This window comes from Siniperca chuatsi, linkage group LG24, assembly GCF_020085105.1.
Source record: "Siniperca chuatsi isolate FFG_IHB_CAS linkage group LG24, ASM2008510v1, whole genome shotgun sequence".
In the NCBI taxonomy this organism is placed as follows: domain Eukaryota; kingdom Metazoa; phylum Chordata; class Actinopteri; order Centrarchiformes; family Sinipercidae; genus Siniperca; species Siniperca chuatsi.
In genome coordinates this window covers 9,553,591-9,578,715 of record NC_058065.1, presented here as the reverse complement: position 1 = coordinate 9,578,715, position 25,125 = coordinate 9,553,591, and the positions used below count along the sequence as shown (strand labels likewise).

The 25,125-nt window shown below is 40.8% G+C and overlaps 1 protein-coding gene across 12 annotated transcripts in view; it reads left to right on the top strand.

Moving 5' to 3' along the window:
- Positions 1–24,395, top strand: part of mcf2la (mcf.2 cell line derived transforming sequence-like a) — a 54,369-nt gene extending 29,974 nt beyond the window's left edge. For 8 of the 12 annotated variants that reach the window (XM_044187883.1, XM_044187884.1, XM_044187881.1 and 5 more), the window contains 29 exons: positions 1,994–2,084; positions 9,414–9,527; positions 9,693–9,809; positions 9,953–10,102; positions 10,241–10,365; positions 10,496–10,610; positions 10,705–10,824; positions 11,532–11,723; positions 11,884–12,075; positions 12,218–12,371; positions 12,515–12,567; positions 12,795–12,874; positions 13,138–13,204; positions 13,521–13,636; positions 14,051–14,120; positions 14,302–14,394; positions 14,496–14,588; positions 14,685–14,810; positions 15,108–15,329; positions 15,435–15,527; positions 15,617–15,695; positions 15,801–15,867; positions 15,967–16,073; positions 16,346–16,438; positions 17,537–17,611; positions 19,751–19,860; positions 19,994–20,106; positions 20,595–20,698; positions 21,212–24,395. In XM_044187883.1, coding sequence (XP_044043818.1) covers positions 1,994–2,084; positions 9,414–9,527; positions 9,693–9,809; positions 9,953–10,102; positions 10,241–10,365; positions 10,496–10,610; positions 10,705–10,824; positions 11,532–11,723; positions 11,884–12,075; positions 12,218–12,371; positions 12,515–12,567; positions 12,795–12,874; positions 13,138–13,204; positions 13,521–13,636; positions 14,051–14,120; positions 14,302–14,394; positions 14,496–14,588; positions 14,685–14,810; positions 15,108–15,329; positions 15,435–15,527; positions 15,617–15,695; positions 15,801–15,867; positions 15,967–16,073; positions 16,346–16,438; positions 17,537–17,611; positions 19,751–19,860; positions 19,994–20,106; positions 20,595–20,698; positions 21,212–21,291 — 3,211 coding nt within the window. In that variant the 3' untranslated portion in view covers positions 21,292–24,395. Of the gene's footprint in view, positions 1–682; positions 955–1,993; positions 2,085–9,413; positions 9,528–9,692; positions 9,810–9,952; positions 10,103–10,240; positions 10,366–10,495; positions 10,611–10,704; positions 10,825–11,531; positions 11,724–11,883; positions 12,076–12,217; positions 12,372–12,514; positions 12,568–12,794; positions 12,875–13,137; positions 13,205–13,520; positions 13,637–14,050; positions 14,121–14,301; positions 14,395–14,495; positions 14,589–14,684; positions 14,811–15,107; positions 15,330–15,434; positions 15,528–15,616; positions 15,696–15,800; positions 15,868–15,966; positions 16,074–16,345; positions 16,439–17,536; positions 17,612–18,713; positions 18,867–19,750; positions 19,861–19,993; positions 20,107–20,594; positions 20,699–21,211 lie in introns of those variants that run through there. The other 4 variants (XM_044187887.1, XM_044187886.1, XM_044187877.1 and 1 more) reach the window with 4 other exon arrangements.
- Positions 24,396–25,125: the final 730 nt, after the last annotated feature.

Below are 25,125 nucleotides of genomic sequence, written 5' to 3'. Positions count from 1 at the left end.
TATATATATATATATATATATATATATATATATATATATATATATATATATATATATATATATATATATATATAGAATTTGCATATAATTTTAAACATTTTTCAAAATAAACTACCACAATAATCCTAAACCTGAAAGAAAGGTTTTAGGTGTGGCTTGAGGTTAAATGTAACACGACTTGTTAAATCACAATATACGTCTCTTTTCTTCTTTCTGCCTTTTCTCCTCCTCTCCTCCTTTATTCTCCCCTCCCTCTCTCTGTCCCTCCTCCTCCCCTCCCTTTCTTTCACCTTTCCTTTACTGCTGAGCGCTGCACTCTCATCACACACACGAGTATGTGTGTGATGGGAGTGTGCACATACACACACACATAATTAAGGGGGAGGAGAAAGGATGCAGACGTATGCATCTGTATATGTATATATACATATGTACTTGTGTGTGTCATGGCGGCCTCAGTTTTTTTTTTTTCTCATCACCTTTCATATCCCACCCCCCCTTCTGAGTCCCCTCCCTTTCTCCCCACCAGCTATTTGCACCCAGCTGCCAATCGACTGTGCTCTGAGCTCTGATTGGCTGTGGGAGAACAGCAAGATGCAGGGCTTGGTTTTGATTGGCCGAGGGTGGGAAGCAGGTGGTGGAGGAGCAGTGGGAGAAGGGAAAGGAGGAGGGAGATGCTCTTTTAAGGATGTGAACGGTCACCTCTCTCGAGCTGCAAACAGTTGATTGTGGATGCAGGAATTGAACACTAACAACAACGGAATAAGGAAGGAAAGGAAATTAAGGAGGAATGGATTATTGCAGGATGATAACAATGGGATATTAAAGATTTTTGTTGTTTTTTTTGTCATGGAATAGCAAAGATTTTCCCAATTCAGCCAGCTTCATTCATTTGGTTCAAATATTTTTTCCATTAGAGATGGATTGAGGATTTGCTGTTGCAGCGTTCACTGGGTAGTGTAGTGTGTTCATTCTCTTAATGTCTGTGTGTATGTTTGTGATGATGAAAATTGGCTAATAATGACGCCCAGATGGACCAACTCAGCAGTATTCATATGTTGGCCCCACAGTGTGTGTATATGTGTGTTGTGCTTTAATATTCATCCGTTTTGCTGGTGTGTTTAGGTGTCAGGATGCATGTCAATTTGTCCAGCAGGATCTTTGCCGGAAATACTGCATTCTCACACACACACACACGCACACACACATACATTAGCTTAATGAGGCTGCTACATATGGCACTGCCTGTGGAATGAATGGATTTTCACATGCACAACAACACACACATTATTGTAGAGCCAAGGTTGCCATGGTAATCACAAGGGTCTCTTATAATCATCACTGATGGCAAATTATGACTACAGACACACAGACAGTTGGTAGCAAGGTTTTAACCTTTCCTAGCATTGCTTTTAAATCCCTGAATAGTATTTATTCCTGTTGTGAAGACCAACCATCACCACTGAAGTCCTGTAATTTTTATAGAATTTTTGTATATGTTGTTATTTGCCAGTTATAATGACCCAACCTGACGATAGCTAATGAAAGCTTTAACTGAAATCTTTAACCTGATAGCACTTTACTGTACAGTCCTCCATTGGACAGAAGATGATGTATTTTAGATTTTTGTTGATACACAGAATCACATTACCTTCCTCATTGAGAAACAAATGATCTCTGGGAAATGCAGTGCATCATACTAATGGGTGATTTACAACTTATGTGGGGGTTACAAGCCTTTCTTATAGTATATGTTCTGTGATTAGGATAATACCTGTTCGATATAATTAGTGGGACATGAATCTTGCTGGGGACACCCTGGAACTCACTCAGGGGTCCCCCGGGGTGATATTGGAGCCACACATCACATTAACATGCTCCATAAAGTTCCCTTGTTGGAATAATGTGGCGCCATGTACAGTAGTTTGACCTGATACACACATATAGAAAAGTGGTTTCCTCTGTGATAACAGTGTGTGCTCCTCTCCTGCAGCGTTGCAGCATCAGGAGTGGGTTTCATCCTGGTCATTGACAGACGACTGGACCGATGGGCTGCCGTCAGGACTACCCTGCTCCGCATCGCTGTAAGACCCTGTGTGTTTGTGTGTGTGTATGTATGTATGTATGTATGTAGGGAGGAGAAGGGAGAAACAGTCCTCGGAGCGCACTGGATCAGTTTGTTTGTGTGCATCATTTGCTGATGAGGTACCTCTGACGACTACAAATAGCTGTTTTGGTGTGCGTGCATTACTCTACATGTGTTAATGCTCGTTAAAACCTGGATCTGTGAGTGTAGTTGCTGATGTCAGCTGTGTGTGTGTGTGTGTGTGTGTGTATAATTTGGTTTGTCACCACTTACTGTAGAGTAATGTATGTTTTGCTCGTGTGTGTGTGTGTTTGCTAGCTTGAACAAACTGTACATTATGTGTGTGTGTTTTAGTTTAGTTAGTTTTTATTCATTAGCTGTGTGTACGAAGGACATGTACTGGCAATTAGGCGACAGTTTTTTTCTTTCTGGATGTTGAATCGAGGCAGGAGGGGAGTTAAAAACAGCGTGTTATGCTGGAGTGGGTGGTGGAATCTCACAACGTGTGAACATAATACGTGTATATGTGTGTGCAATGAGATACTGTCCTGTTAGAAATAGAAAGTCTAAACTGTGTGAGCTATTAGTCTCATTCTGTAATAGTTTTTTTTGTACCATCAGCCTTATATCTGTGTGCCATTAGCCTACTAGCCTACTTCTCGGGCAGTGTAAAACTTTCACTCCTTTCTAAGATATTAAATTGAAGAGGCAGTACAAGAGTGAAGAGGAAAGATGGGAAGAGAAGGCATCCAGGGAAATGCTTAAAAAGGGAAAGAGGGGAATGAGAATCGTGAACAGAAAAATAAAACCTCAAAGAGAGGCAGAGCCGTATAGGAGTTGAGGATCAGACAGACTTGAGAATCAAAGTTACTGATTGTTGCTCTCTGAGGCCCTTAATATGAAAAAATAAAAGTAAAAAAAGTAAAAGGAAACTGCTATATCTGAAAGAAATGTGTGGTTCGGGAGAGGTGTCCAGACTCTAACACTGCCTTGACAGCTCCTTTTGTGATATATTTTAGCTTAAAATCACTCAAAGCAGCAGTTTTTCTTGTGAACAAAATCCACAGAGAAACATCAAATGATCAGTTTTTGCTTAAAATGTATATAAATAGAACACAGAGAATAGTGAAGGTTGAGTGTTTAAAAAGTCTTCAGAATTATTTATCTCTCTAGAATGATACTGCATCATATTTCGCTTTGTTGTGAAGTAGATTTTTGGCTTCCTTGATTTTTGCATTGTCCTCTACATACTCCATCTTTGACTCACAATTAACCAGCTCTGCCAACATGAGGATGAAGCTTCACCACACCCTACACATCTTTTGTTAAGATGCCCTTACTGTATTACACCGCTTAGCATATTCAATGTATGCAGATATATGCTAATATATGCTAATTGGACACTGATTATCATCAAACCTAATGGTCTTTCCATGGTATTCCTAAGAAACTATCCCCACTGTGCCAATAAGTCATTATGAAGCTCCTTGCTTTAGTAACTGAACTCCACCAAGGCAGCCAGTTAACCTGTACACACAAACATCTGCACACTCAAGACACTCCCCCACCAGTCATAATGGACCATTCCAGGTCTATTATCTTATTCCAGTTCACTGACCAAGTGCATGTCCTTGAAAAGGGACGTTGATGGACTGTGGGTTGTACTGATAGCAGGGAATCAATCAGTAGTTGTCTCTTTGTTTTAATTGGTGTTACTGTATCTCCATGTGAAAGAATGAAAAACAAACCAAGATACATGGAAACTGTATCTGTTTTTATCAGTGACTGACAAGATATTACCATTTTGTCAGTGTCACAAGAACCCTCATTCTCCCCTTCAAGCAATAGTTTGACATTTTGGGAAATCTGCTCATACATTTTCTTACCAACAGATAGATGAGAAGACTGATACCACTCTCATGACCGTTTTAATTTGAAGCTGGAGGCAGCATCCACTTAGCTTAGCATTAAGCCTGGAAACGGGGTAACAAAGGTAACAAAATCCACCTATCAGCTCCTGTAAAGCTCACTAATAAGCATGTTAAATCTCGTATATTTAATCCGTATAAAACTAAAGTGTAAAATAGCGGCTATGTGTGACTTCCTGGAGTCTTGACGTAACCACAAATTGTTGTTTTTACACTTCGGTTTGTATACAGTCTAAACAAAGGGGATATAATGTGTTAATAAGTGACTTTTAGAGGTGCTGGTAGGGGGATTTTGTTACCTTTGGACATAGCCAGGCTAGCTGTTTCCCCGTTTCCAGTATTTATGCTAAACTAAGCTAACCGGCTGCTGGCTCCAGCTTCATATTTACCATACAGATGAGAGTGGTATCGATCTCTCTGCAAAAAAGTGAATATCTATTTCTTTAAGTTTTCCCTTAATGAAGCTTTAAAGTTAAGAAGATGTACCTACACCGCTTTATACTACATGTACCTTTAGTTTAAATTCAGTATCTGCTACACTTGATTGAAGATATGTAAGGCTTCCCTGAATTTCTTTTTGTTTTTGCCTTAGAAGGATAGATTCTTGCAATTTATGCTTTGTCTGAGCTCTCATTGGCGACAATAAAACAAAGGAAAGATAAAAAATCATAGTGATAAAGCTAAGATAAAATGAGTCTCACACCCTATCATACCCAGTAGAAACCCCATGATGTAGAGAGGTACGGTGTTTACCAGCATGTTGGCAGAAGCTTCTCTGCAGGACCTCCATCCAACCTGTACCTCTCCTGCTGATCACCTCTCTCTCTTCTCTGTTTTCATCCATTGCTGCACTTCTTTGTTCTGCTTTTGTGTTTCTACTGTCTCTTTGCTCCTTGGAGTCGTCCTCTGCTTCCCTTCCCACACAGCAATGTAAAAAGTAACATTTAAAACAACTGGGAACACTGTATTTTTATTTTCAGCTATATTTGGTTATATTTCTTGCTGTCATTTAACATCAGACTATTGTTGAAAAATGATATAGTCAACAAAGAAAATGGTTGAGATGATTTGGGGCTCCAGTTTTCTAAAATTAAGCTCCAGGTGTGTTTCTTTTCTGTTGTGGATTATAATGTTAGAAGTAATTCTACAGCTTCCTATTTCATGCTTTAAAGCAGTCCAACAGATTTACCCCTGCTAGCCAGTTAGAGGCTGATAATCTTGTTGGCGGTGCTTTTTGTTTACAGTAATTATTTATCAATGCCAAGATGCTGCACCTGGCATGTTTTGGGGAAGTCCAAGCAATTAAAGTTCCATCAACATAAACAGAAATGTTGCACACAGATGACATAAAAAAGAGAGAACAAGGTGGAATAATATATTAGATAAAAAAATGCAAACAAATCACAGTAATATCTTGTGTATCCCATTATGTAAATCAGCAGATTCAGATGACGAAAGCCTCTTAAATCTAGACTTCACTTAAAGTCAGGTCCTTGTTTAGTCTATCACAAGATCCTTAAATATAAGTTCCATTCAAGAAGGTACACCAGGTGTTTCAACTTTTAAATCCTTTGCAGCATTATAACTTAACCTGAAGGCATGGAGAGCAGGTGGTGAGAGGAGTGTCTCACATGCTCTCCTCCTCAGTCCCCTCAGCTCGGATCCCCTATGGTAGATGTCCTTCTTGGGCATGCCTGCTTTGTCCACCAGCCAATGACACATAGTCTTACTGGAGAATGAAGGTTGTTTGTCTTCCTGTGAGACTCTCCGCTCATCAAGGCTGTTCAAGGTCAGCAGCTGCCATTTGCTGGTTCCCCGCCAGAGAGGAAAAAAAATGAGGAGTGGGCAGTATTGTCATGTAAAGCCAGAGATCAGTGTACAGCACATGCACAGATGCTATCACACTGCCTTGTGGGTTGTCTGACAATCCACAGATAGCGCTGACCAGTAGTTTTTAGTCTCATGTACAGTGATGTGCTACAGCAGTAAAAAAAAAAAAATGAGGATGAACTTTGACCTCTAGTTGATAGTCACCATGAAATAAGCAACAATTGCTGCTCACAAAATTACAGAAATTTCAAGTAGAGCCTTGAATAATGTGATTTTCTTGTGCTGCTAAAATGAATTGCATTAAGCCCCTTAGATCGTTTGTTTACAGTATTTCCACACGTGTTTGATCAGAAAAATTTAGTTACTATAAAGAGGAATTCTAGTAATTTAGAACCTTTTATCAGCCTCAATCAGTGACCAAAGAATTAAAGCAACCGTTTTCTGCCTGGACAGCATAAATCATTTGTCCATTAGTTACTACTCATGTTTATAGTGTCAGCGTCCTTCTTTTCTTTATCTTTTTGTTGCTTCCCAGCAACCTGACAGTTTCAATTGTTCCTTGTCTTATTAATGAAAGTTTTAGTATCTTTTCTGGATGCTTGAACAGCAGGCTTCCACTTAATCATCAATATTTACCTCACAATATTACCATCCGGATAGCAGAATTGAATTAGGGTAAACAGGGTGAATCCACATGCATCACAGTCAAATGATGATGGGACACCTTCATCTCTGTTGCAGCCCATCTTTGTGATTTAGGGTAATAAATATGCAGTCATTCAAGCATACAGGAACATTGCTGCAGGGTTAAGACACAGACGGCTCAGCTGGTGCAAACAAGAGGTTTAAATTTAACCAGCTAAAAAGCAGTTACAGTACAGCAGCCTCTGTCAAGATTCACTTTTGAGTCTCTGTCATAATTTCCATATCCAAAAGCAAAAGCAGTGATACAGACAGAGGGGGTTTGAGCATGTGGAGGGAGGTGTTTTAATATAGTGGCTATCCAACTCCCAGGAGAACAATGTGGATGTCATTAGAGGACATGAGTGCCCCCCCACACACACACACACACTTCCTCACTGAAAGAATATAAATCACCCTGGTCAACAGAAAATGATATTCTAATCTTCATCATTTATTTATGTGTGCTTTTTATCTGTGAGAAATGTATATGTGTGTGTGCATGCATCACTTTAATGTATAAGTGTGTATCCAGGGATGTGTATACACATTAGCATGTCTGTGTTCATCTGTCAGGGGGGATACACCGAGCAGATTGTGTATTGTCATGTTAATGCAGAGGTACAAATTAAACCAAGACCTCTCAGGGTTTATTGAATTTCATGGCTTCTGATTACAGATATGTTATTTCTCACTGTGTTTTGTATGGTATGTTATTGGTAGAAGAGCAATATGTATATTATATATATTTTCATCTAATTAACATGCACTTGCACTTGTTGGCTGAATTACAGTTATTCTACTATTGTAGTTGCATTTTTATTCTTTCCTACAGTTTATTACCTGCAGATGTGATTTGCTGCTATTAGAGGGAAAAGGCAGCATGTAGTCAGTTTGGGTGGAAATTGGAAGGAAACATGTAGAATGAGCGTTGAATTTTCAAACCTGGCTGCCTTTCATCAACTTCATGGCAGGTGGAGAGTGTGTGTGTGTGTGTGTGTGTGTGTGTGAGCCAAGAATAAATGACTGGAAGAGCAGAGTGGAGCTGCAGCACCATCGACACTTTTAGAAGACTCCTCCATACAGACAGACTTCAGTTACTCTCTCTCCTTTAATTTGTCTCTTTCACACACACACACACACACACACACACACACACACACACACACACACACACACACACACACACACACACACAGACACACACGCTGTCTCTCTCTATATCATCACTCTCGCCTGCATTCCGTCATGCACTCTCTCTCTCCCTCCCTCCATCTCTCTCCATGCGTTTTCCAAGGAGAATGGTTTCCATGGTAACGCTGTGCAGGCATTTCATGACTGTTAAAATGTGTGTTAGTGCAGGTCTCCTTGTAGACGAAACTAAAGCCATGTACAGTATTTTTTACTGATTTTATCAAAGCACTCGTGTTGTCTGTTTTTATGGGATGTTCTCTGTGGTTCTGATGAATATCGGATTTGCGACGTCGATGACAGATGCAGTCAGTGGGTGGCACCATTTTGTAGAGATTGTGGACACCAGTTACTATTTTGTTTCCTCACATATACAATATAATCAGTGTCTTAATGTATTAAAACATCCCTCTAAATGGATTGAAGAAGATGTAATAAACCTCTTAATACAAAACATTTCCAGATAATATAGGAACATTCTCAGACTGCTATTGTAATATTTTAATGGTCAGGCTATAAATTGCTAGTCAATTGGTTGTTTGCATGACCAGCAGTAGCTAGCATAGCTCACTAGACACTACCACTACTAACATTTCATCAGCAGAAAAGCCAGGAAAGAGTGGGAATTCCTATGATGTTTGAGTGGGAGGAGATCCACAAGAAAAGCAGTGTAAATACAGCAACATAATCTGAGCAAAACATTAAACGTTTTTTGTCATATCTCTACTTTTCCCCCCAGACTTTATTTATGGCAACGCTAAAGATTTTATGAGCTTGTCACACATCTCTGAGCTCGCCTCTGGCCCTGTGTGTGTATGTACATGAGTGTGTGTTTGTGTGTCTCTGTGTGTGTACATGTCACCCTACATCGATTTATGATGCCTAACAGGGTGGAGCAATTCACCCAGGGTTTTAGATGAAGCCATAACCAATATAGCCTTCCAGCTGAGTGGCCTCTTGGGCTGTTGTCTGTGTAAAGGCAATTCTATGCTTTTAACCTGTTAGTGTGGAGGTGGAGAGACAAAAATGGTGGTTACTCCCAAAGTCACAGGACTAATTTAGCTTGTAGTCACAGCTTTCTAGATGGGAGGTGCAACAAGGGAACAACTGTGAAGGAATGTAAGAGATTTAGTGGATATTAAATCCCAGAAAAATGGTTGGCTCAGGATTGCAGCAGAGGGACAGTAGTTACATAAGTGGGTCCGTCCCGCTTCATACGTCATGCCCAAGACTTTTCCCTCATTTACTGAAAGGGTTGATGGATAATTCCAAATTCCATTTTTCATTTTGACATAAAAAAAAGAATAGCTTGTGCTGCAACGTGGTACCGTGTCAGAGCAGAGAGGGGCTTAGCTTCCCCAAAAGAAATGTGGACTATAAACTGTAGTTTTTCATTGGGAGATGCAAAGAAACAAAGTGCCACAATCAATATTGAATACAGAATACACTTTGTGAGGTGAATGACCAAAACATCATATGGGCTGAACTTGAACTCGGGTCACAGTGATGACTCAGATAGGAGTATATTGTTAAAGCATTGTCCTTTGAAATTAGGAAGAAGAATCCAAGTGTTGACAACAGGGTTGTTATCAGGTTTTTAGAAATGCTGAGGTCATGAGTCCTGCATATGGCTTAGACAAAGATTGACATACTAACAGATTACTAAAAACCTTTCTACCCCCCCCTTTCTCTCTCAGGGTTCATTTCCAGGGAACTTACACTTGGTTCTGGTGTTGCGTCCCACTACTTTGCTCCAGAGGACTCTGTCAGACTTCCTGTTCAAGTACAACAAGGATGAGTTCAAAATGAAGGTGCCAGCATGACTGACTGTCTTTCCTTTTTGTATATTATTATCATCTTTTATTTATTGCTTTTGTTTTAATTTATTATGATATAAGGTGTCTTGTAAGTTCTTTAGGATGATCTTTGAATGAATAATACTTCATATAATCAGTTGATTGTGTGTGTTTTATCAGGTGGTGATGCTTAGTTCGGTGACTGAGCTCCATGCCTACATTGACCCAGGACAACTGACCACAGAGCTGGGAGGCACGCAGGAATACTGCCATGACAGCTGGATCTCACACCGCACTGTATGTACACACACAGAGTTATTTTTCTGTTTTTTTAAATACACCCATGTGTATGTGCATATTTCTTCATCATTTTAATAGTTTTTATTAGTTTGAGTATGGACCCTTGTGTATTTCTACATACCTGAATGTCTCCTCCACAGGCAATCGAGGCATTCGCCCTCATGGTGAAGACCACGGCTCAGACCCTGCAGGCGTTTGGCACTGAGCTTGCAGAGACAGAATTACCTAACGATGCCGAGGCCACCACCAACCTGCTGCACACACACACTCTGAAGAAGGATCAAATGAAGGTCAGATATGCTTTTTTGTCTTTTCCAACTATATGTCTCTCTCTCTCATAGATATTTGGTGAAATATTTTAAGGCAGGTATATTGGGGGGACTGTGCAGTTGCCCCCGAGAGCTTTTAATGATTTGTTCATTTTCCAGGAGGACCTGCAGGTGGCGCTGACTCAAGGGAGACGCCTGTTGGAGTGTATCAACGAGCCTCTACAGACAGACCCTGAATACAGCATGACCTACGATGAACTGGAAAACTTAGCTACTGTTCAGAGGTAGAGGAAGGGATGAATGGATACATAAATAGATGAGGAAGGTGTCCCTGAACGCATGAATAAATCTTCTCTCCTCTCTTCCCATTACTCCTCCTTCTTTTCTCCCTTCTCTTTTCCTCCTCCCTCTCAGACTCCTGGGTCAGCTGGACGAAACGGAGACAGCATTTGATGATTTCTGGGAGCGTCACCGCACCAAGCTGGAACAGTGTTTACAGCTCCGCCATTTTGAACAGCACTTCCGTGAAGTGAGTTGCATTATGGGAAAAGTAGTTTTTGGACAGATTAGTCAGGTAACGTGTGCTGATAAAAGCACAACATTAACAACGTGCGTGTTCGTAGGTGCGCGCCCAGCTTGATGTGGCATCAGAGCGATTGTCGGGTTTTTCTGAGGTCAGCGTAAGCCCCGCCCATGCTGAGCACGTCCTCCGAGAGCTCAGCTGCCATGAGGACAAGGCTTTTGTAAGAGACACATACACACCATCCTGATTCATCCTGCAGCTCACATGGTACAGAAAACACATACTCAACACTTTCACCTTTGATGCATCCTTGAAGCCATATGGCTAATGATATAATCAATCACGGGGAACGAGTGGAAATAGATGTGAGAGACAGAGAGAGGGGTCCAATATAGTAATATATTAGGCTATTAGCCTTTTATGTAAGTCAGATCATGTTTCAACCTTAGCTATGATGGTTACCATTCAGTTTGATTAATTACATATTGACTGATGGATTAAGACTACACAACACTCTACATACAATCTCACTGTTATTATTAGTGTCCAGGTATTATTAGTAGAGATGTTCTAAATGCTGTTTCAGACACTCACATATTGGACTTTTTGATGTGAAAATTTAAAGATGCTGCTTTGCATTTTGACACAGAATATTAGCTTCACATGTGAAAGTACTGATATAGGTTAAAAACCCAAAGAGGATGACTAATTTGTACCAAGCAGGTGTCCCACTGCATCCAGAATTAAGTAATGACACCTCCACTCGACTTAGAGGGAGAGGACAGAGGAGGAGGAGAGGGGGTTGTTTCATTGTCTGCGATTGATTGATGATGTGTCCTCTGCTGTTAGCTGACAAGCCAGTATTCTATATGTATCCTGAAGTATATTCTGATATTAAGAATGGACATCTTAAATGTGTTTCAATAGGACGTACTAGACCGCGCCCTGTCCCTGGCCGTTGAAGGTGACAGGCTGATAGAAAATTCCCACTATGCCGAGGACTCCATCAGGCCGAAGTGCAGCGAGCTGAGAGGAGTGTGCGAGGAGATCAGCTCCACTCTGAGGAGCAAGAAGAGCCTCCTGCTCAGGGCAATGGAGTTCCACCACGCTCTGGAGAAGGTACAAGTGTTTGTCAGATTGTATGTGCATGAGAGAAAAAGCCAGATGACCTGGTGATCTTTCCTTTAGCATCACATCCACGTCATCCTCAAAGGCATTCATTCAAGTGTTATCCGTTTCCCAACTTTGTCCATTATTTCCATAAAACCTTTCCTCCCAGGCATCACGATGGTGTGAGGAGGGCATCTTCCTGTTGGCCAGCCAGCCAGTGGACCGCTGTCAGTCTCAGGATGGAGCTGAAGCAGCTCTGCAAGAACTGGAGCGATACCTGGACACAGCACCGCTACACACCCTCGCCGACCGCAGCGCCATCTGTTGCCAGTATGAGGCGGTGCTCACCACTCAGCTCAGGGTCAGTAGGAAGTGGATTTAACAGATTAAATATATGCTTTGCTCTGACAATTTTTTACGTGTGATGATGTTTCCTCCTGAGGTCAAAGTTAGCTTTTAGTTAATTTACTGCAATATCTGCGTCCGTGTTTGGTCTCCATCAGGACCAAGTAGAGAGAGTTTTCCAGAAGCAAAGCTCTGTCCAGGAGATGTTTGAGAAGAGACGCGTCAGCCTGAAGAAACTCGCCGCCAAACAGACCAGACCAGTCCAGCCAGTAGCACCAAGACCTGAAGTGAAGTCTCCACTCTCCTCTCCCAGTAAGCCTGGCTCAGCAGATAAACTGATTTAATGAGAGAGAGCAGCATGTATCAGTTGTACCACGGATTGATATCAACTCAGGGCTCTTCTCACCTGGTTAGTGGTAGAAAGGGATAAAAACAGTTTTCTCTCTGTCCTTCAGATCAACAGCGAAAAGAGAGAAGATATTCTGCAGATAATGCCATCTGCAAAAAGGTAAAAATGCATGACTACTGATCAACTGTCTGGTAGTGGATATTGTTAAATGCATTGACAAACATTTAAAACTTTATTTAGTTTCTTTAGTTTTTCTTAGTTTTTGATAATCAATTAGATGTAATTATTCCCCAACAAAGGTTAAGAGATTTTTGTCAAAGCAAAGTGATATGGATGTGAAAAGGTGAATAAGTATGGTCATACTATACATGAATGTGTGTGTCCAGGTGGAGTCTCCCTTACATAACGGTGGCACCAGACATGCTTCTCTCTCAGAAGAAGAAGAAAACCTGGCAGTACTTCGGCGGTAAGGGGTCAGAGGTCATCCTCAGAGCCATAGATAAGAAAGCTGTTAATGGACAGTAAAATACACATTTTATATAAAGTGACATCCAAATACTTCAGTACTGGAGTCTCATCTTAGGGAGTTTTGGAGTTAGGGTTGCAGTATATTAGCATGCAGGCTTCTGCCAAACTGGAAGCTCTCACATCAACTCAACTTACAATGTTTTAGAGATATTCAGTCAAATCTACTGTAATTTTGTTTGTATTTTGTTTTTTCTGTTTCAGCCACGTGATGAATGAACTGCTAGAGACGGAGAGAGCATATGTGGAGGAGCTACTGTGTGTGCTGGAGGTGAGTGTTTGTCACTTTGTGTATATTCACCTCAGCTTGCAGTGTCCTAGCAAAATGTATGTACATTTACAAATTAGAGAATGACTATTGAAATGACAAATGAAATAATATAATAATTACCTTATCACTGTTTCCGCAAGTACAGTGTTCAGTTCACAAATTCAAATCATGTATCTATTCTTTATATCAGTGTATTTCTATACAAGGCCACATGGGGGTTGGACCTACATGTATTGCATCATTCATTGGGGGAATGACTAGGAAATTAAAAGTTTTGTAAATCTGTTGATGTAATGTGTGTAATATTAAACTCCAGGGCTATGCAGCAGAGATGGACAACCCTGCCATGGCTCACCTCATCCCCAGCGCCCTGCTCAGCAAGAAGGACGTCCTGTTTGGCAACATGTCTGAAATCTACCAGTTTCATAAGAGGTAGGTACGCTTCTTTCAGACAGTTCGCCTAGCCAGGAACTATTGTCAATCAGAAACCTTTCATTCACCAAGTGTCATTGATTCTTTTGGTCATTTGTTTTGTCAGACTATTGCTTATTTCTTAAGAAAAATGTCAGTGTTTTCAAATTTGTATCTTCACTTTAAAGGAATAGTTTGACATTTTGGAAAATAGGTGCTGGTAGGTGGATTTTGTTCTGGACAGAGCCAGGCTAGCTGTTTCCCCCTGTTTCCTGTCTTTATGCTAAGCTAAGCTCACCGGCTGGCTCCAGCTTCATATTTACCGTACAGATGTGAGAGTTCTATCAATCTGACTCTCGGCAAGAAAGTGAATAATATCAAACTTTTACTTCAATTTCATGCTCTAAACATTTGTGTAATGTTGTTTGTCTCCAGGACGTTTCTAAAGGAACTCGAAGCATACACTGACTGCCCAGAACTAGTGGGCCGCTGCTTTTTAGAGAGGGTAAGCATGTACTTCCTACACTCTGGTCTGGAATTATTACTTATGAAGAGCCAATAAAAAATCTTAATCTTAAAAAGTCAAATCAATGACAGGAATTGCCTCAACAAACCGCTTCCATTAACAACGTTGAGTAAGAAAAGGTGAAACTGTACCAACTTGTTGATGACTGTTTTCTCTGTAGATGAAGGACCTGCAGATCTACGAGGCTTACTGCCAGAATAAACCTCGCTCTGAAAGCTTGTGGAGGCAGTGCTCCGACTGTGCCTTCTTCCAGGTTGCCCTTTCACATCATACCGACATGTTTATTCTTTTTCGTGTGGCTTACAAGAACAATAAACCCTAAGTGTCTTCATTGGTTTCTGTTTTGTGAACCAGGAGTGCCAGAAGAAGCTGGAACATAAACTTGGTTTGGACTCCTACCTCCTTAAACCTGTCCAGAGAATCACCAAGTACCAGCTACTGCTTAAGGTGTGTTCATGTACTGTATAAACTGTATGTCTATGTCTATATATTTCAGAAAGGGAAGACTCACTGTATTCTCCACTTTTTGTTGTGTGTTCGCAGGAGCTGTTGAAGTACAGTAAGGGCTGCGATGGCTGCGATGCCCTACAGGAAGCTCTGTCCTCCATCCTTGGGATCCTGAAAGCTGTTAACGACTCCATGCATCTCATCGCCATCACAGGATATGAGGTCAGAGAAATGACACAGTTTAAATGAATTGGAAAGGTATGCTGTCATTTAGCTGCTTGGCTTGGGCAGGAGTTGATTTTTGAAGTATAAAAGTGCAATTTTCATGGTTGTATAAAACAATGCAGACCATGCAGCCATAAATCAGATGCTTCACCACCTCTGTGTTTGTGTTTATTTCTAACCAAAGGTTGTCTGTGTGGATCTTAAAAGAAAGTCTGTTGTCCAGCCAGATTCTCACATATTTGTAGAATGCAGCACCCAGACCATAAATACCTGTCTGTCTTTCCCCTTTTCCAGGGCAACCTGTCAGAGCTGGGTCGCCTGCTGATGCAGGGCTCTTTCAGCGTGTGGACAGAGCATAAAAAAGGTCACGCCAAGGTCAAGGACCTGGCCCGGTTTAAGCCCATGCAGAGGCACCTGTTCCTGCACGAGAAGGCCCTGCTCTTCTGTAAGAGGAGAGAGGAGAACGGCGAGGGCTACGAGAAAGCTCCGTCTTACAGCTTCAAACACTCCCTCAGTGTAAGCTCCCATTGGTCAGATTTGTTCAAAGTACACAGGCAGCTGTAGTGAAAGATCACGGCTGACTGTGCGCAAACCTGTCTTCTCCTTTCATTCTTCTCTCAGATGAGCGCCGTGGGCATCACCGAGAACGCTAAAGGAGACTACAAGAAGTTTGAGATTTGGTGTAACTCCAGAGACGAAGTTTTCATAGTCCAAGTAAGGTCGCTCAGCCTCACTGCTTCAACCAAACAAAAAGGAAGAAGGAACCCTATCACTGTTAATGCTGTATAATTTGTCTCATCCAGGCTCCAACACCAGAGATTAAAACATCATGGGTGAACGAGATACGCAAAGTTCTGACCCAACAGCTCAAAGCCTGCAGAGGTATTGTGGACACAGAACAACACACAAGCTTGTTTGCTTTTCTTCTTCTCTGTCTTTTGCACAGCATACCTGCTTGTAAATGTAGTTAACTGTTGTATGTTTTAGATGCCATTCAGCAGAAGAGCTCAGACTCCGCGAGTCCCACCAGCAACAACACCTCCATCTCCCTCAGGTTGGTGTCTAGCTTTATGTACGTTGCACACATGAGGTACACCCACAGTTAAGGTGCCTTTTATTTGTTGTGATGCTTTCTTCTTCTTCTCTTTCTCAGTCCCTTTCGTAGCAGTGGTCAGAAAAACCAAAAGAAGCAGGAGGAGAAGAAGGCTGAGCCAAGCACGATCTCTGACGTCAACTCCTCTTCGTCACCGAAACACAAAGGTGAATGTTTGATAAATGCTGCATCCTCCCACACAGACAGAAAATGTATTAGTCAACAAAAAGTTTGATCTCTGCCCCTACTGAAAGCTGCAGTGTAAACTCTCACTGATCTGGACCCTTCTCTTCTTCATCACCTTCATCTTCATGGTTCCTCTTCCTGTTTCTCTCTTCCTCTTTATTTTTTCTTTTTTGGGCTACGTTTATTTTTTCGTGATTGCAACACTCTCCCATTTCTTTTCCTCCCGCTTTCCATTTCAAACCATTGTTTCCAGATGAACCAGTGACCAGCCCGACGACTGACAGGTCTTCGGTGGCTAAAAAGCGTTTTACTTTGCAGGGCTTCACAAATCTCAAGAGTCCGAAAGGTAACATTGGCAGACCTAAAAGAGGTTTTTAAAACAGGCACACAGTGCCTAGACCAGTTTAGTGTTTTATGTAGCTTTTGAACAAATTCTTTCTTTTACGAATGAAAAGTTGAATTCATAAGCAATAAAACGCAACCCTGCTCAATTAAATACATTAAGGATTAAGGACATTATGTTGCTGCTACAGCCTTAATTAGTCTGGTATGAACATTATCTTATGGTGGCTAATGTTAGCAAACTTTAGATAGATATTTCTGTGTATCTGATGCTACCGAGTCAGTTTAAACTACATTTTAGCATTTTAGCACTATCCTCCTGTAATTGTCATTGTTGTGACCACAATGGCTGCTGTTTGACAAAAGCTACATATACCTGCTTTCAGCACTGCACAAAAAGAGTCAGTCGTAAGAATTGGGCTTGACCAATTGTTATAAACTTTACAAAAGACAGAACTATTAACATTCAATTAATTTAATATTCAAAAATTATGAATTTGATCATTTTATTTTATCTTTCTATCTATCTTTCTTTAAATGTTATTTGAATCAGTTTAGATAGTGGTTTCCCTACAACCAGTATAATTATCATGAGTTTTACAGTAAATACATTATATACTGTAAATTAAACTGCATTTTATCCATTATTTCATAAGAAAAAACAGTGACTGATCAGAGCTGTGTTTTTAATTGAAGCTCAATTATTGGCAGGCTTTCACTGTGAGGTGAACTGATGAGCCTAGTTTTTATGTTGTAGACACTCTGCCTCCTGGTGGTAAAAATCTGACATTGCCACTGCTGTAGTTCCTATTGTACTAGGTACGCCAGACCTTCAATAGCGAGTGAAAGAGTTACTGTATGTACATCAGTTGTTCTCCTGTCCACCCACTGTCCAGTTTCAGTTATATTCAAGGTGAAATATTAAATAAAGCTAAATTAATCTGATGTCCCGTAGAATTATAATTACTTTAAGTACAAAGTAAGAATGACTGAGGCTTCTCACTGGCTAAGATATTTAATGATTAAATTCTTGCTCTCTGTCTCACTTTTCTCTTCTCCTTCTTCTCCCTTCTCTTCACTTTTTTTCTGCCTGTGTGGCCAGGCTCGGCCCTAAGCCCCGAGCACGGCTCCAAACGCCACCTGGTCAAGAGTGACCCCACACCATTTGGGTTCAAAGGTATATTGTCATCCCATGATAGGGGCCATCATTCATCTTCCCATCCCTCACCACTAAAGTGTACTCAAGTCTTGTGTGTTTTCATTATGTAGATTTCACCTGTGTCTCATATAGAAGGATGAAACTGGATATGATGTTATACCAAACATTAATCCAGCAATAGAAGCTGTTCTTCACACTATCACCCTACGTTTACCATGACAGTGCTATGTGTTGTACTCACACAGGCTATCTGCAGGTAAAATATTAAAACCCAGTTGTATTTTCATCATGATAGATTTCCATTGCCTTATTTGCCATCCAGTACAATTTGCATCCACTTTGCAGACATTTAGACCAATGGAATGTCACTACAAGTCTTTTTTGGCTTTCTGAAACCTGCAGATGCTCTGTTGTCTGTTTTTTGCAGTTGCCTTGTGCACAACAACATTTTTCCACAGGTCATACTCATCATCATCACTAAATTATAAAGTCTTGTACCTTTTTAAAGGAATGGTTCAACATTTTGGGAAATATGCTTACTTGCTTTCTTGTGTTAGTGCTAGCTTAGCTTAGCATAAAGACTGAAAACAGGTGGAAACAGCTAGCCTTGCTTTGTCCAAAGGCACCGAGGGATAGGCTGATTTTGTTACCCTTGGACAGAGAAGGGTAGCTGTTTACCCCTGTTTCCAGTTTTTTTGCTAGGCTAAGCTAATCGATTGCTGCCTCCTGCTACATATGTACCGTACAAGCATGAGAGGTATCAATCTTCTCATTTAACTCTCAGAAAGAAACAAATAAGTGTCTTTCCCAAAATAATTTGTGAAGATGCTGTGTTCATTTTCATTGGGGAACACTTGACAATGGACAAATGATTTATGTACTAACTGACCAATTGTCTGATTACTTTACTAACCAAATCAGAGTGAAGAATCCCTGTGTATATCCAATAGCAGTGATTTTGGGCGTGATTACACCTGTAGTTTTCTCCTGGTCCACATCAAGGACAAAATGCTCTCACATTGTCCCATTAGTGACCAGCTAACCCAGTTTAACCAGCTGTCTGACTACAGGACTAGTTCAGCTGATTCACTGATTTGCTGGCTGTTTCTCCCCCGCCTAGAGCCGGCTCCCCATGTCACTCTGAGTAGAATCAGATGGATGAGTACCTCTAGTCTGTTACAGAGCAAGCGGCGAGGTACAGAGCCGCTCTGAGGATCAGTCACTGTGGGTGTTTGCTGTGGTTTGTGGTGGTCATGATTGATTTTTACGAGAGGTAATGTGTAGCAAAATATCCACTTTCCTTCCATTTAGCCTTGTATTTAGTCTTATTGTCTTATCTCTTATTGGTGTGAGATGAGTTTCAAATTACCTGAAAGCTATTTCTACTCTTTTTACTTAAATATTTTAAGTCTCAATTCTCGGCTAAATGACAATGTTTTTTGCAAGGTACCTACTCTACCTCAAATCAATCATTCTCTCTTCTTCTACTATTGGGTGTTTTGGGTTAGTGGCTGTGTGGCATGGAGAATAATGAGAATTAGAAGTTATTTTTCAGCACTGGCAGTCAGAGCAGCCTTGAAATGAATCCAGGTGATTCAAATCTCTGTGTTCTCTGATCATGAATCTTTGATTTGCTCTGGTTTGTTTCCTTGACATGTTTCACTGGGATCTGTCTGCTGTCTCCATTGATCTTCTCTGGGATTTTTGAGGAGACAGTCTCGCTCACATGTTTTGACGGAATAGATCTTGTGGTTTTGTGTTCCTCATGGGTGATTTATGTGTAACTGCGACTCTCTTTCCAAGTGGCATTCGGTTTGCTCCTGGCAACATTCACATTCACAAACATGTCATTTCTTTGTCTACTGTTTCTGTCCTTTAATATTGGCAGAAAACATCTTGTCTCACTTCAACTATGAATATCCCTAGCATCTCTAGAGCTAGTTTTGTCGATTAATTCAACACATTATCTTATCTAGTAGGTGACCCAGGAAGCATTTGAATGCCACATGGAGTGTGAGTGTGTGTGATACAGATTCAACTCTACATTTCCTTAAGTCACTCACCACTTTCCCCCACTTCTCTCATTTGCCTCTAAATCTCCTCACCTGTGTCCCCTTGTCCTCTTGTCTTCTCTGCACCACCACCACCCACCTACAGGCTGGAACAAGGCGTCACTCTCGGTGGATGCCTCAGAAGAGAATGATGGGTACTCCAGCGGCGAGGATCCCATTAACTCTGACCCCGAGGACGAAGTAGGAAAGAAGCTGGTGAGCCTGAAACTGAGGAGTTTTACATTCAGAATATGGTTTCCCATCAGTGTCTTGTTTTCTATATGTTGTTGTTTGATGTTGACTTCTTTAATCTCTCACTGACTGTCTTTGATGACCTTTGACCCTTTAGGCTCCAGGAAAGTATACGGTGGTAACAGACTGCGAGAAGGCGGGACCTCAGGAGCTGTCCGTCAAGAGCGGAGACATGGTCCAGCTAATCAGAGAAGGAGAGGAGGGACAGTGGTAAGTATCTTCCTTTCTCCAGTCAGAAGAGTCCAAATTCAATTTTATGCAGACCTGATTTTTTTAAAATTATTAATATTATTATTATTATTATTAGTTTGATTATTGTAGGTCCCAACATTTTCAAAATATATTATACATCTGCAAGAAAGCTCTTTCTGGGCTCTATTTTGTTATGGAAATCGTGGAATTGAGAGTTGTGAAATCCATCCAGTGAAATAAATGAATTCTCTGCAGGCATCTGGGTATGCCAAGGAGTTTTATAAAAGAGGCACCAGGAATACACCAGAATGTATTTTCCACCTTAATTCATACAGTCACTACATTAGCTGGTGCTTTTCAGCCCAAACAGTGTAAACAAGACTGTATAAAACAAGGAATTATGAAAGTAACCTGACTTTAAATCTCAAACATAATTGAAAAGTCCTTGAATTCCTGCTTCCACTGTACATTGTAGGTAAAGTCACTGTTTGTTTAATCCTCTGTAGGTTTGTGAAGAACCTTCGCAGCAGTAAGGAGGGCTGGGTGGCAGCAGCAAACCTCCTCAGCCTCATCTCAGAGTCCAAGTCATCCCAGTCGCTCAGCAGCTCAGGTATTTCTTTCCCATATATACTATATTGGGACTATTGACACCTGTTCTTCAACGCTTTTCACAAATTATATTAGTCGTCATCTGTCTGTCGCTACTTTAGTTTGCAAAATGTATGGATTTTATGGAAGAACACGGGCCATCAACACTGTCTGGAGTGAAATGTGTCATCTTTTCTCCTCTAAATATCAGTCAATCTGATCTACAACTCCCACAACTGTGTTTACATGAATGTGAAATAAAATGACCAGATAAGGATTCGTGTAAACATAAGCACTTGCCACTGTAGCTGCTTTACTTTGTATTGAAGAACAAACTACAGAACTACTGTTAGCTGTTTAACCCAGTCCTTTGGAAAAACAAAATGCTTTATTTTTTTTTTTTTTTGCAAATAGCCAGTTTATTCAGATAGAGCTGTTTGCGTGAGGATTTTTTTGTTCGACTCCGTATAAACACAGCTGCTGTCTGTCTGGAATTGATAAAGCCGACACTGTTGTTTGTGTGTTTGTCCTGCAGATGGCAGCGTCTCTGGGAACCTCAGCACTTCTTCCAGCTGCAGTGAGACCTACACCAGCTTCTCGGACATCAAACCCTGACCTGTGATCACTCTCCCGGCTCCATCCCTCATCCTAAAACTATTTCCAGTTGGAATTACAAAACCTAAAGCTGACCCGGACAGGAGGACGGAATCAGAGTCTTTTCATCACACAGACATCCACCTCGCAGTTTGTCGGATCCAACCAAAACCAAAGCTATCATTGTATCTGTGAATGCTACCAGTGTTTAAGCTGAGTGTTGACTACACCCACCTTTTCTGAGTATTTACAGTCACCTGTCCGTCTAACTTCAAATGAAAAATAGCTTATTTCCATTCAGCAGTATTATACTCTCATCTTAAATTATTTTTACCTTCAAAAGTATCAGCATGCTGGTAGAATATCAAGTGTAGGTATTTTCACAGTTCATTCCAGTGACAGAAAATTCAGATAATTTAAATATCAGGGAAAAAGAGTTCCTCAACACACGTGTAACAGTCATGTGATGTATCACCTCCTGTCATGCCTTCTTTAAAAATCACAATCTCTGTAAACTACGGAGAAAATCAGACTAATAACTTACTGAACAGACGTTCAGTACTGTATTTAACCCTTCTGATTATGTAGCATCAAAGTGGACACATTTAAAGAATATCTGCACTAATTGTGAGCCATCAGCAGCTTACAAAACTGTTGGTATCAACCTTCAAGTCAACAGCATCCCAGCATAGCGACAGATTCTTGTGTGAAACATCCACACTATAAGACTGGTATTTCACATGATCAGCTTTAGTGTCAGACAGCAATCGTACACTGTGAAAACTGGCAGCTGGCTGCAACAAAAAAAGCGATTTCAGTGCATCTTGGAGCATCACCGAGCAGGTCAAATGTTCAGGGCCCGTTACTGTAAGTCTTGTGACCTTTTTGTACGTGGGACACATACAAGGTGAAGTGTGTTAAATCCCTGTAGTGTCTGGCAGGCCAGTGGTTTCAAATTAGTTGGCTTTTAATTTTTCCCCCATTCAAGAACGCTGTTTTCCTCCCATATTGTTAATATGAGCTTCCTTTAACCCTGGTTTTGTGGTGTTAACTACAAATTAAAATACAGAGTCAAATGTATCACTAGGCGAATGTCACCAACAGCACTACCTGGTGGTCAGATGTCTTGCACTTCTCCTACTACACGTACAAATCACTTACACAGAGAGCGGCAGCTTGGAACAACTTCTGAACCTCTTTATTTTTTTTATTTTTTTTTCTCCAAGAGTGATTGTCTAACTCGCCTCTGAACTGCTCTGGATTTACCTCTCAGGAAGCCCAAGAAGTTGCGTGGGCAGGCAGGTGTGACTGCATACCTGCTTGTGTCGACTAAATGTCTTTGTGTGTGTGCATTCTCGCACGTGTGTGTGTGCTTCAGAACAAACCCGACAAGTGTATGTCACAAAACCCCCAGAGAGGCTATTAAGCTCCAGACACCAGCTGGATCACAGTTACACATAAGGTCCCATTTAGGTATAATTGAGTTATATTACAGAGCTGTTACAGTAATCCTAATGCATTCACTGCTGGATTCATTTATAGTTAAGGTTAAGTTTATTAATAGCTTGCATTTTGACCCTCAGTGGCCTCCAAGGGTCCCACAGTTTAAGAACCCCCGGTCATATAAACCGAAACAGACGCACATAAATGTCAACACTCTGCATATATATCCAGTTTTTGTGTCATGGCCACCTATCTTTGGCCTGCACTGCAGCAACAAAAGCAGGCTTTGTCCACTCCCTCTGCTCCCAGCCCCACTCAGGCATGTGACAGTAGCCACTTCTCTACAAGCAGGGCTGACCAGGGCCCAGACCTTCTCAAGACGCTTGCACCGCCAGCCTGAGAGCAATATTTGTTTACTTGACAGCATGATGTAGCTGAGTAAATCATCACCGTCGAATAACAAGATGCAAAAAAAAAAGTCTGACTTTCGGTGTGAATTACTCAGCAGGGGTGGTGAGTAAGCTGAGCCCTAGATGGCCCTGTTTGGCCTTGTAGTGGGAATGAGGATGTTTATACAGGTTGATAGCACATCTCTGACAACCAGCTGCTGTGACACCCTTCTTTACACACACACAACCTGTGCTATTCTGAACGCTGAATTACACCTTTTTCTTACCTTGTTTTTCAAGGGTGAACGTGTTTTTTAAACCCCGAGATTTTCTACTGTATCCACAAACAATCTCTTCCTCTTTCCATCTTTAATGTTGAATGTGTGACTCTGTTATTAAGCAGAACAATACCAAGTGCAGCATGCTGTTATACTAAAACCAGCCCCACCTGTTTATTACTTAGAATGGGTTGTATTTGTCCACTGGCTCAACAAAGCCATGTATAACACCACTGTGGTTTTGAAAAATTCGGCCCCGACTACGATTAGCGCTCGTGATTGATTTTTCTCGAGCTCTTTTTGTTGAGAACCACTTTTATACTCAAATCAGAAATCCCATGTCCTCCCTGTGAAAGGAGAGATTTTTCTCCAGAAAACGGAAGAAACTAGTTTACAGGTCTTTCGGTATCTAACTGTGAGCTAAACCAGAGAGTAAACCGTGGCTGGCATTATGTGTCTATCCGTGTAAGTTCTGTAAGACTGAGAAATGCGTTACACTTGTACAGACGTGTCCTCTATACCTCACATTGTTTTCCTCGAGAGCATGTATATTGTGAAGAGGATCATGGTCTTTGTGAGTCTCCTTGTCTCTCTGTATATCATCACTCTCTGTGGCATGTTCTTCATAGCCCCAATTTTAAAGCTCTCATGTCAAAGCCCTGAACAAGGCAAGTATTTTTACCAGGCACTGTTGTATTTCGTGAGAGTTTATTTTCTGCCCTCTTATGAAAGCTGACATGGGCACTAAACTTGTCAGTGTTTTGTCAATAAAGCTTGTTGAATTGTTTTCTACTTTTGACTTGGAGGCTGGAGAGATGAGAAGGGGTATATTTTTTCTTTTTATGCAGCACATTGCAGCAACCACTGTCTTTATTTTCCTATTGTATCTACTGAGTATGGTGTTGATATAAAGATATTATAATGAGACATATCTGTGTATATTTGTAAATATGTAATTCTGAATTGTATGTAAAATGAACAGCAGCTTTAATAAAGTCTGAGATGGTTTCCTCTATGGGGTTTTGCTTTTTTTTTGTAGGAATTGAAGCTGTTTTCATTTTTAATGTTAATATGTTTAACTGGCAACACTCTCAATTACACCAGTGTGAGCATGTGTGTTGGCTTTTGGAACCCCTTTAACCGGCATGTTTTTAACAACATTTTTTAATTATTATATTTTTATTTTTACTAGTTTGATATTTTGCGTTCAACATAAAAACACATGGATAAATTGCCAATGTTATGAATTATGTATTTTTTCCGGAAATGTAATTTCTACCACGTGGTATTTTACCTCCAATGGGTTTTTTCCAGTTTAGACTGTCATGATTTGGCCTGGGGTTCGTTCCAATATGTACACTATCCAACCTTCAATCTCTTTCCTCCTCTATTTTTTCCTTTTTAGTGGTGGAGAAAATTAAATTATGTTCCACAAGATATGTTAAATTTAAATGTGGTGAATTACATTGTACTTTTGTGTCTTTGAATGGCCTATGATATAGTAAGACTGAGGCAAGGCGGTTAAAAGGACTTGATGTGAGAGAATGTGAACGAAACTCAACCGCGGCTGGAAAGATACAGATGTGTCAAGCTGGCAAGCGGGAACAGAATTACTATCGGAAGTGACGCCTTTTACACGATAAAGCGAATTTGTCCGTGTCACCGTGTAATAGTGTGCATATAGGAAAATTATTATTTTAATTCATAAATACAGACATTATTTCGATTATTAGTAGCTGTTTCAG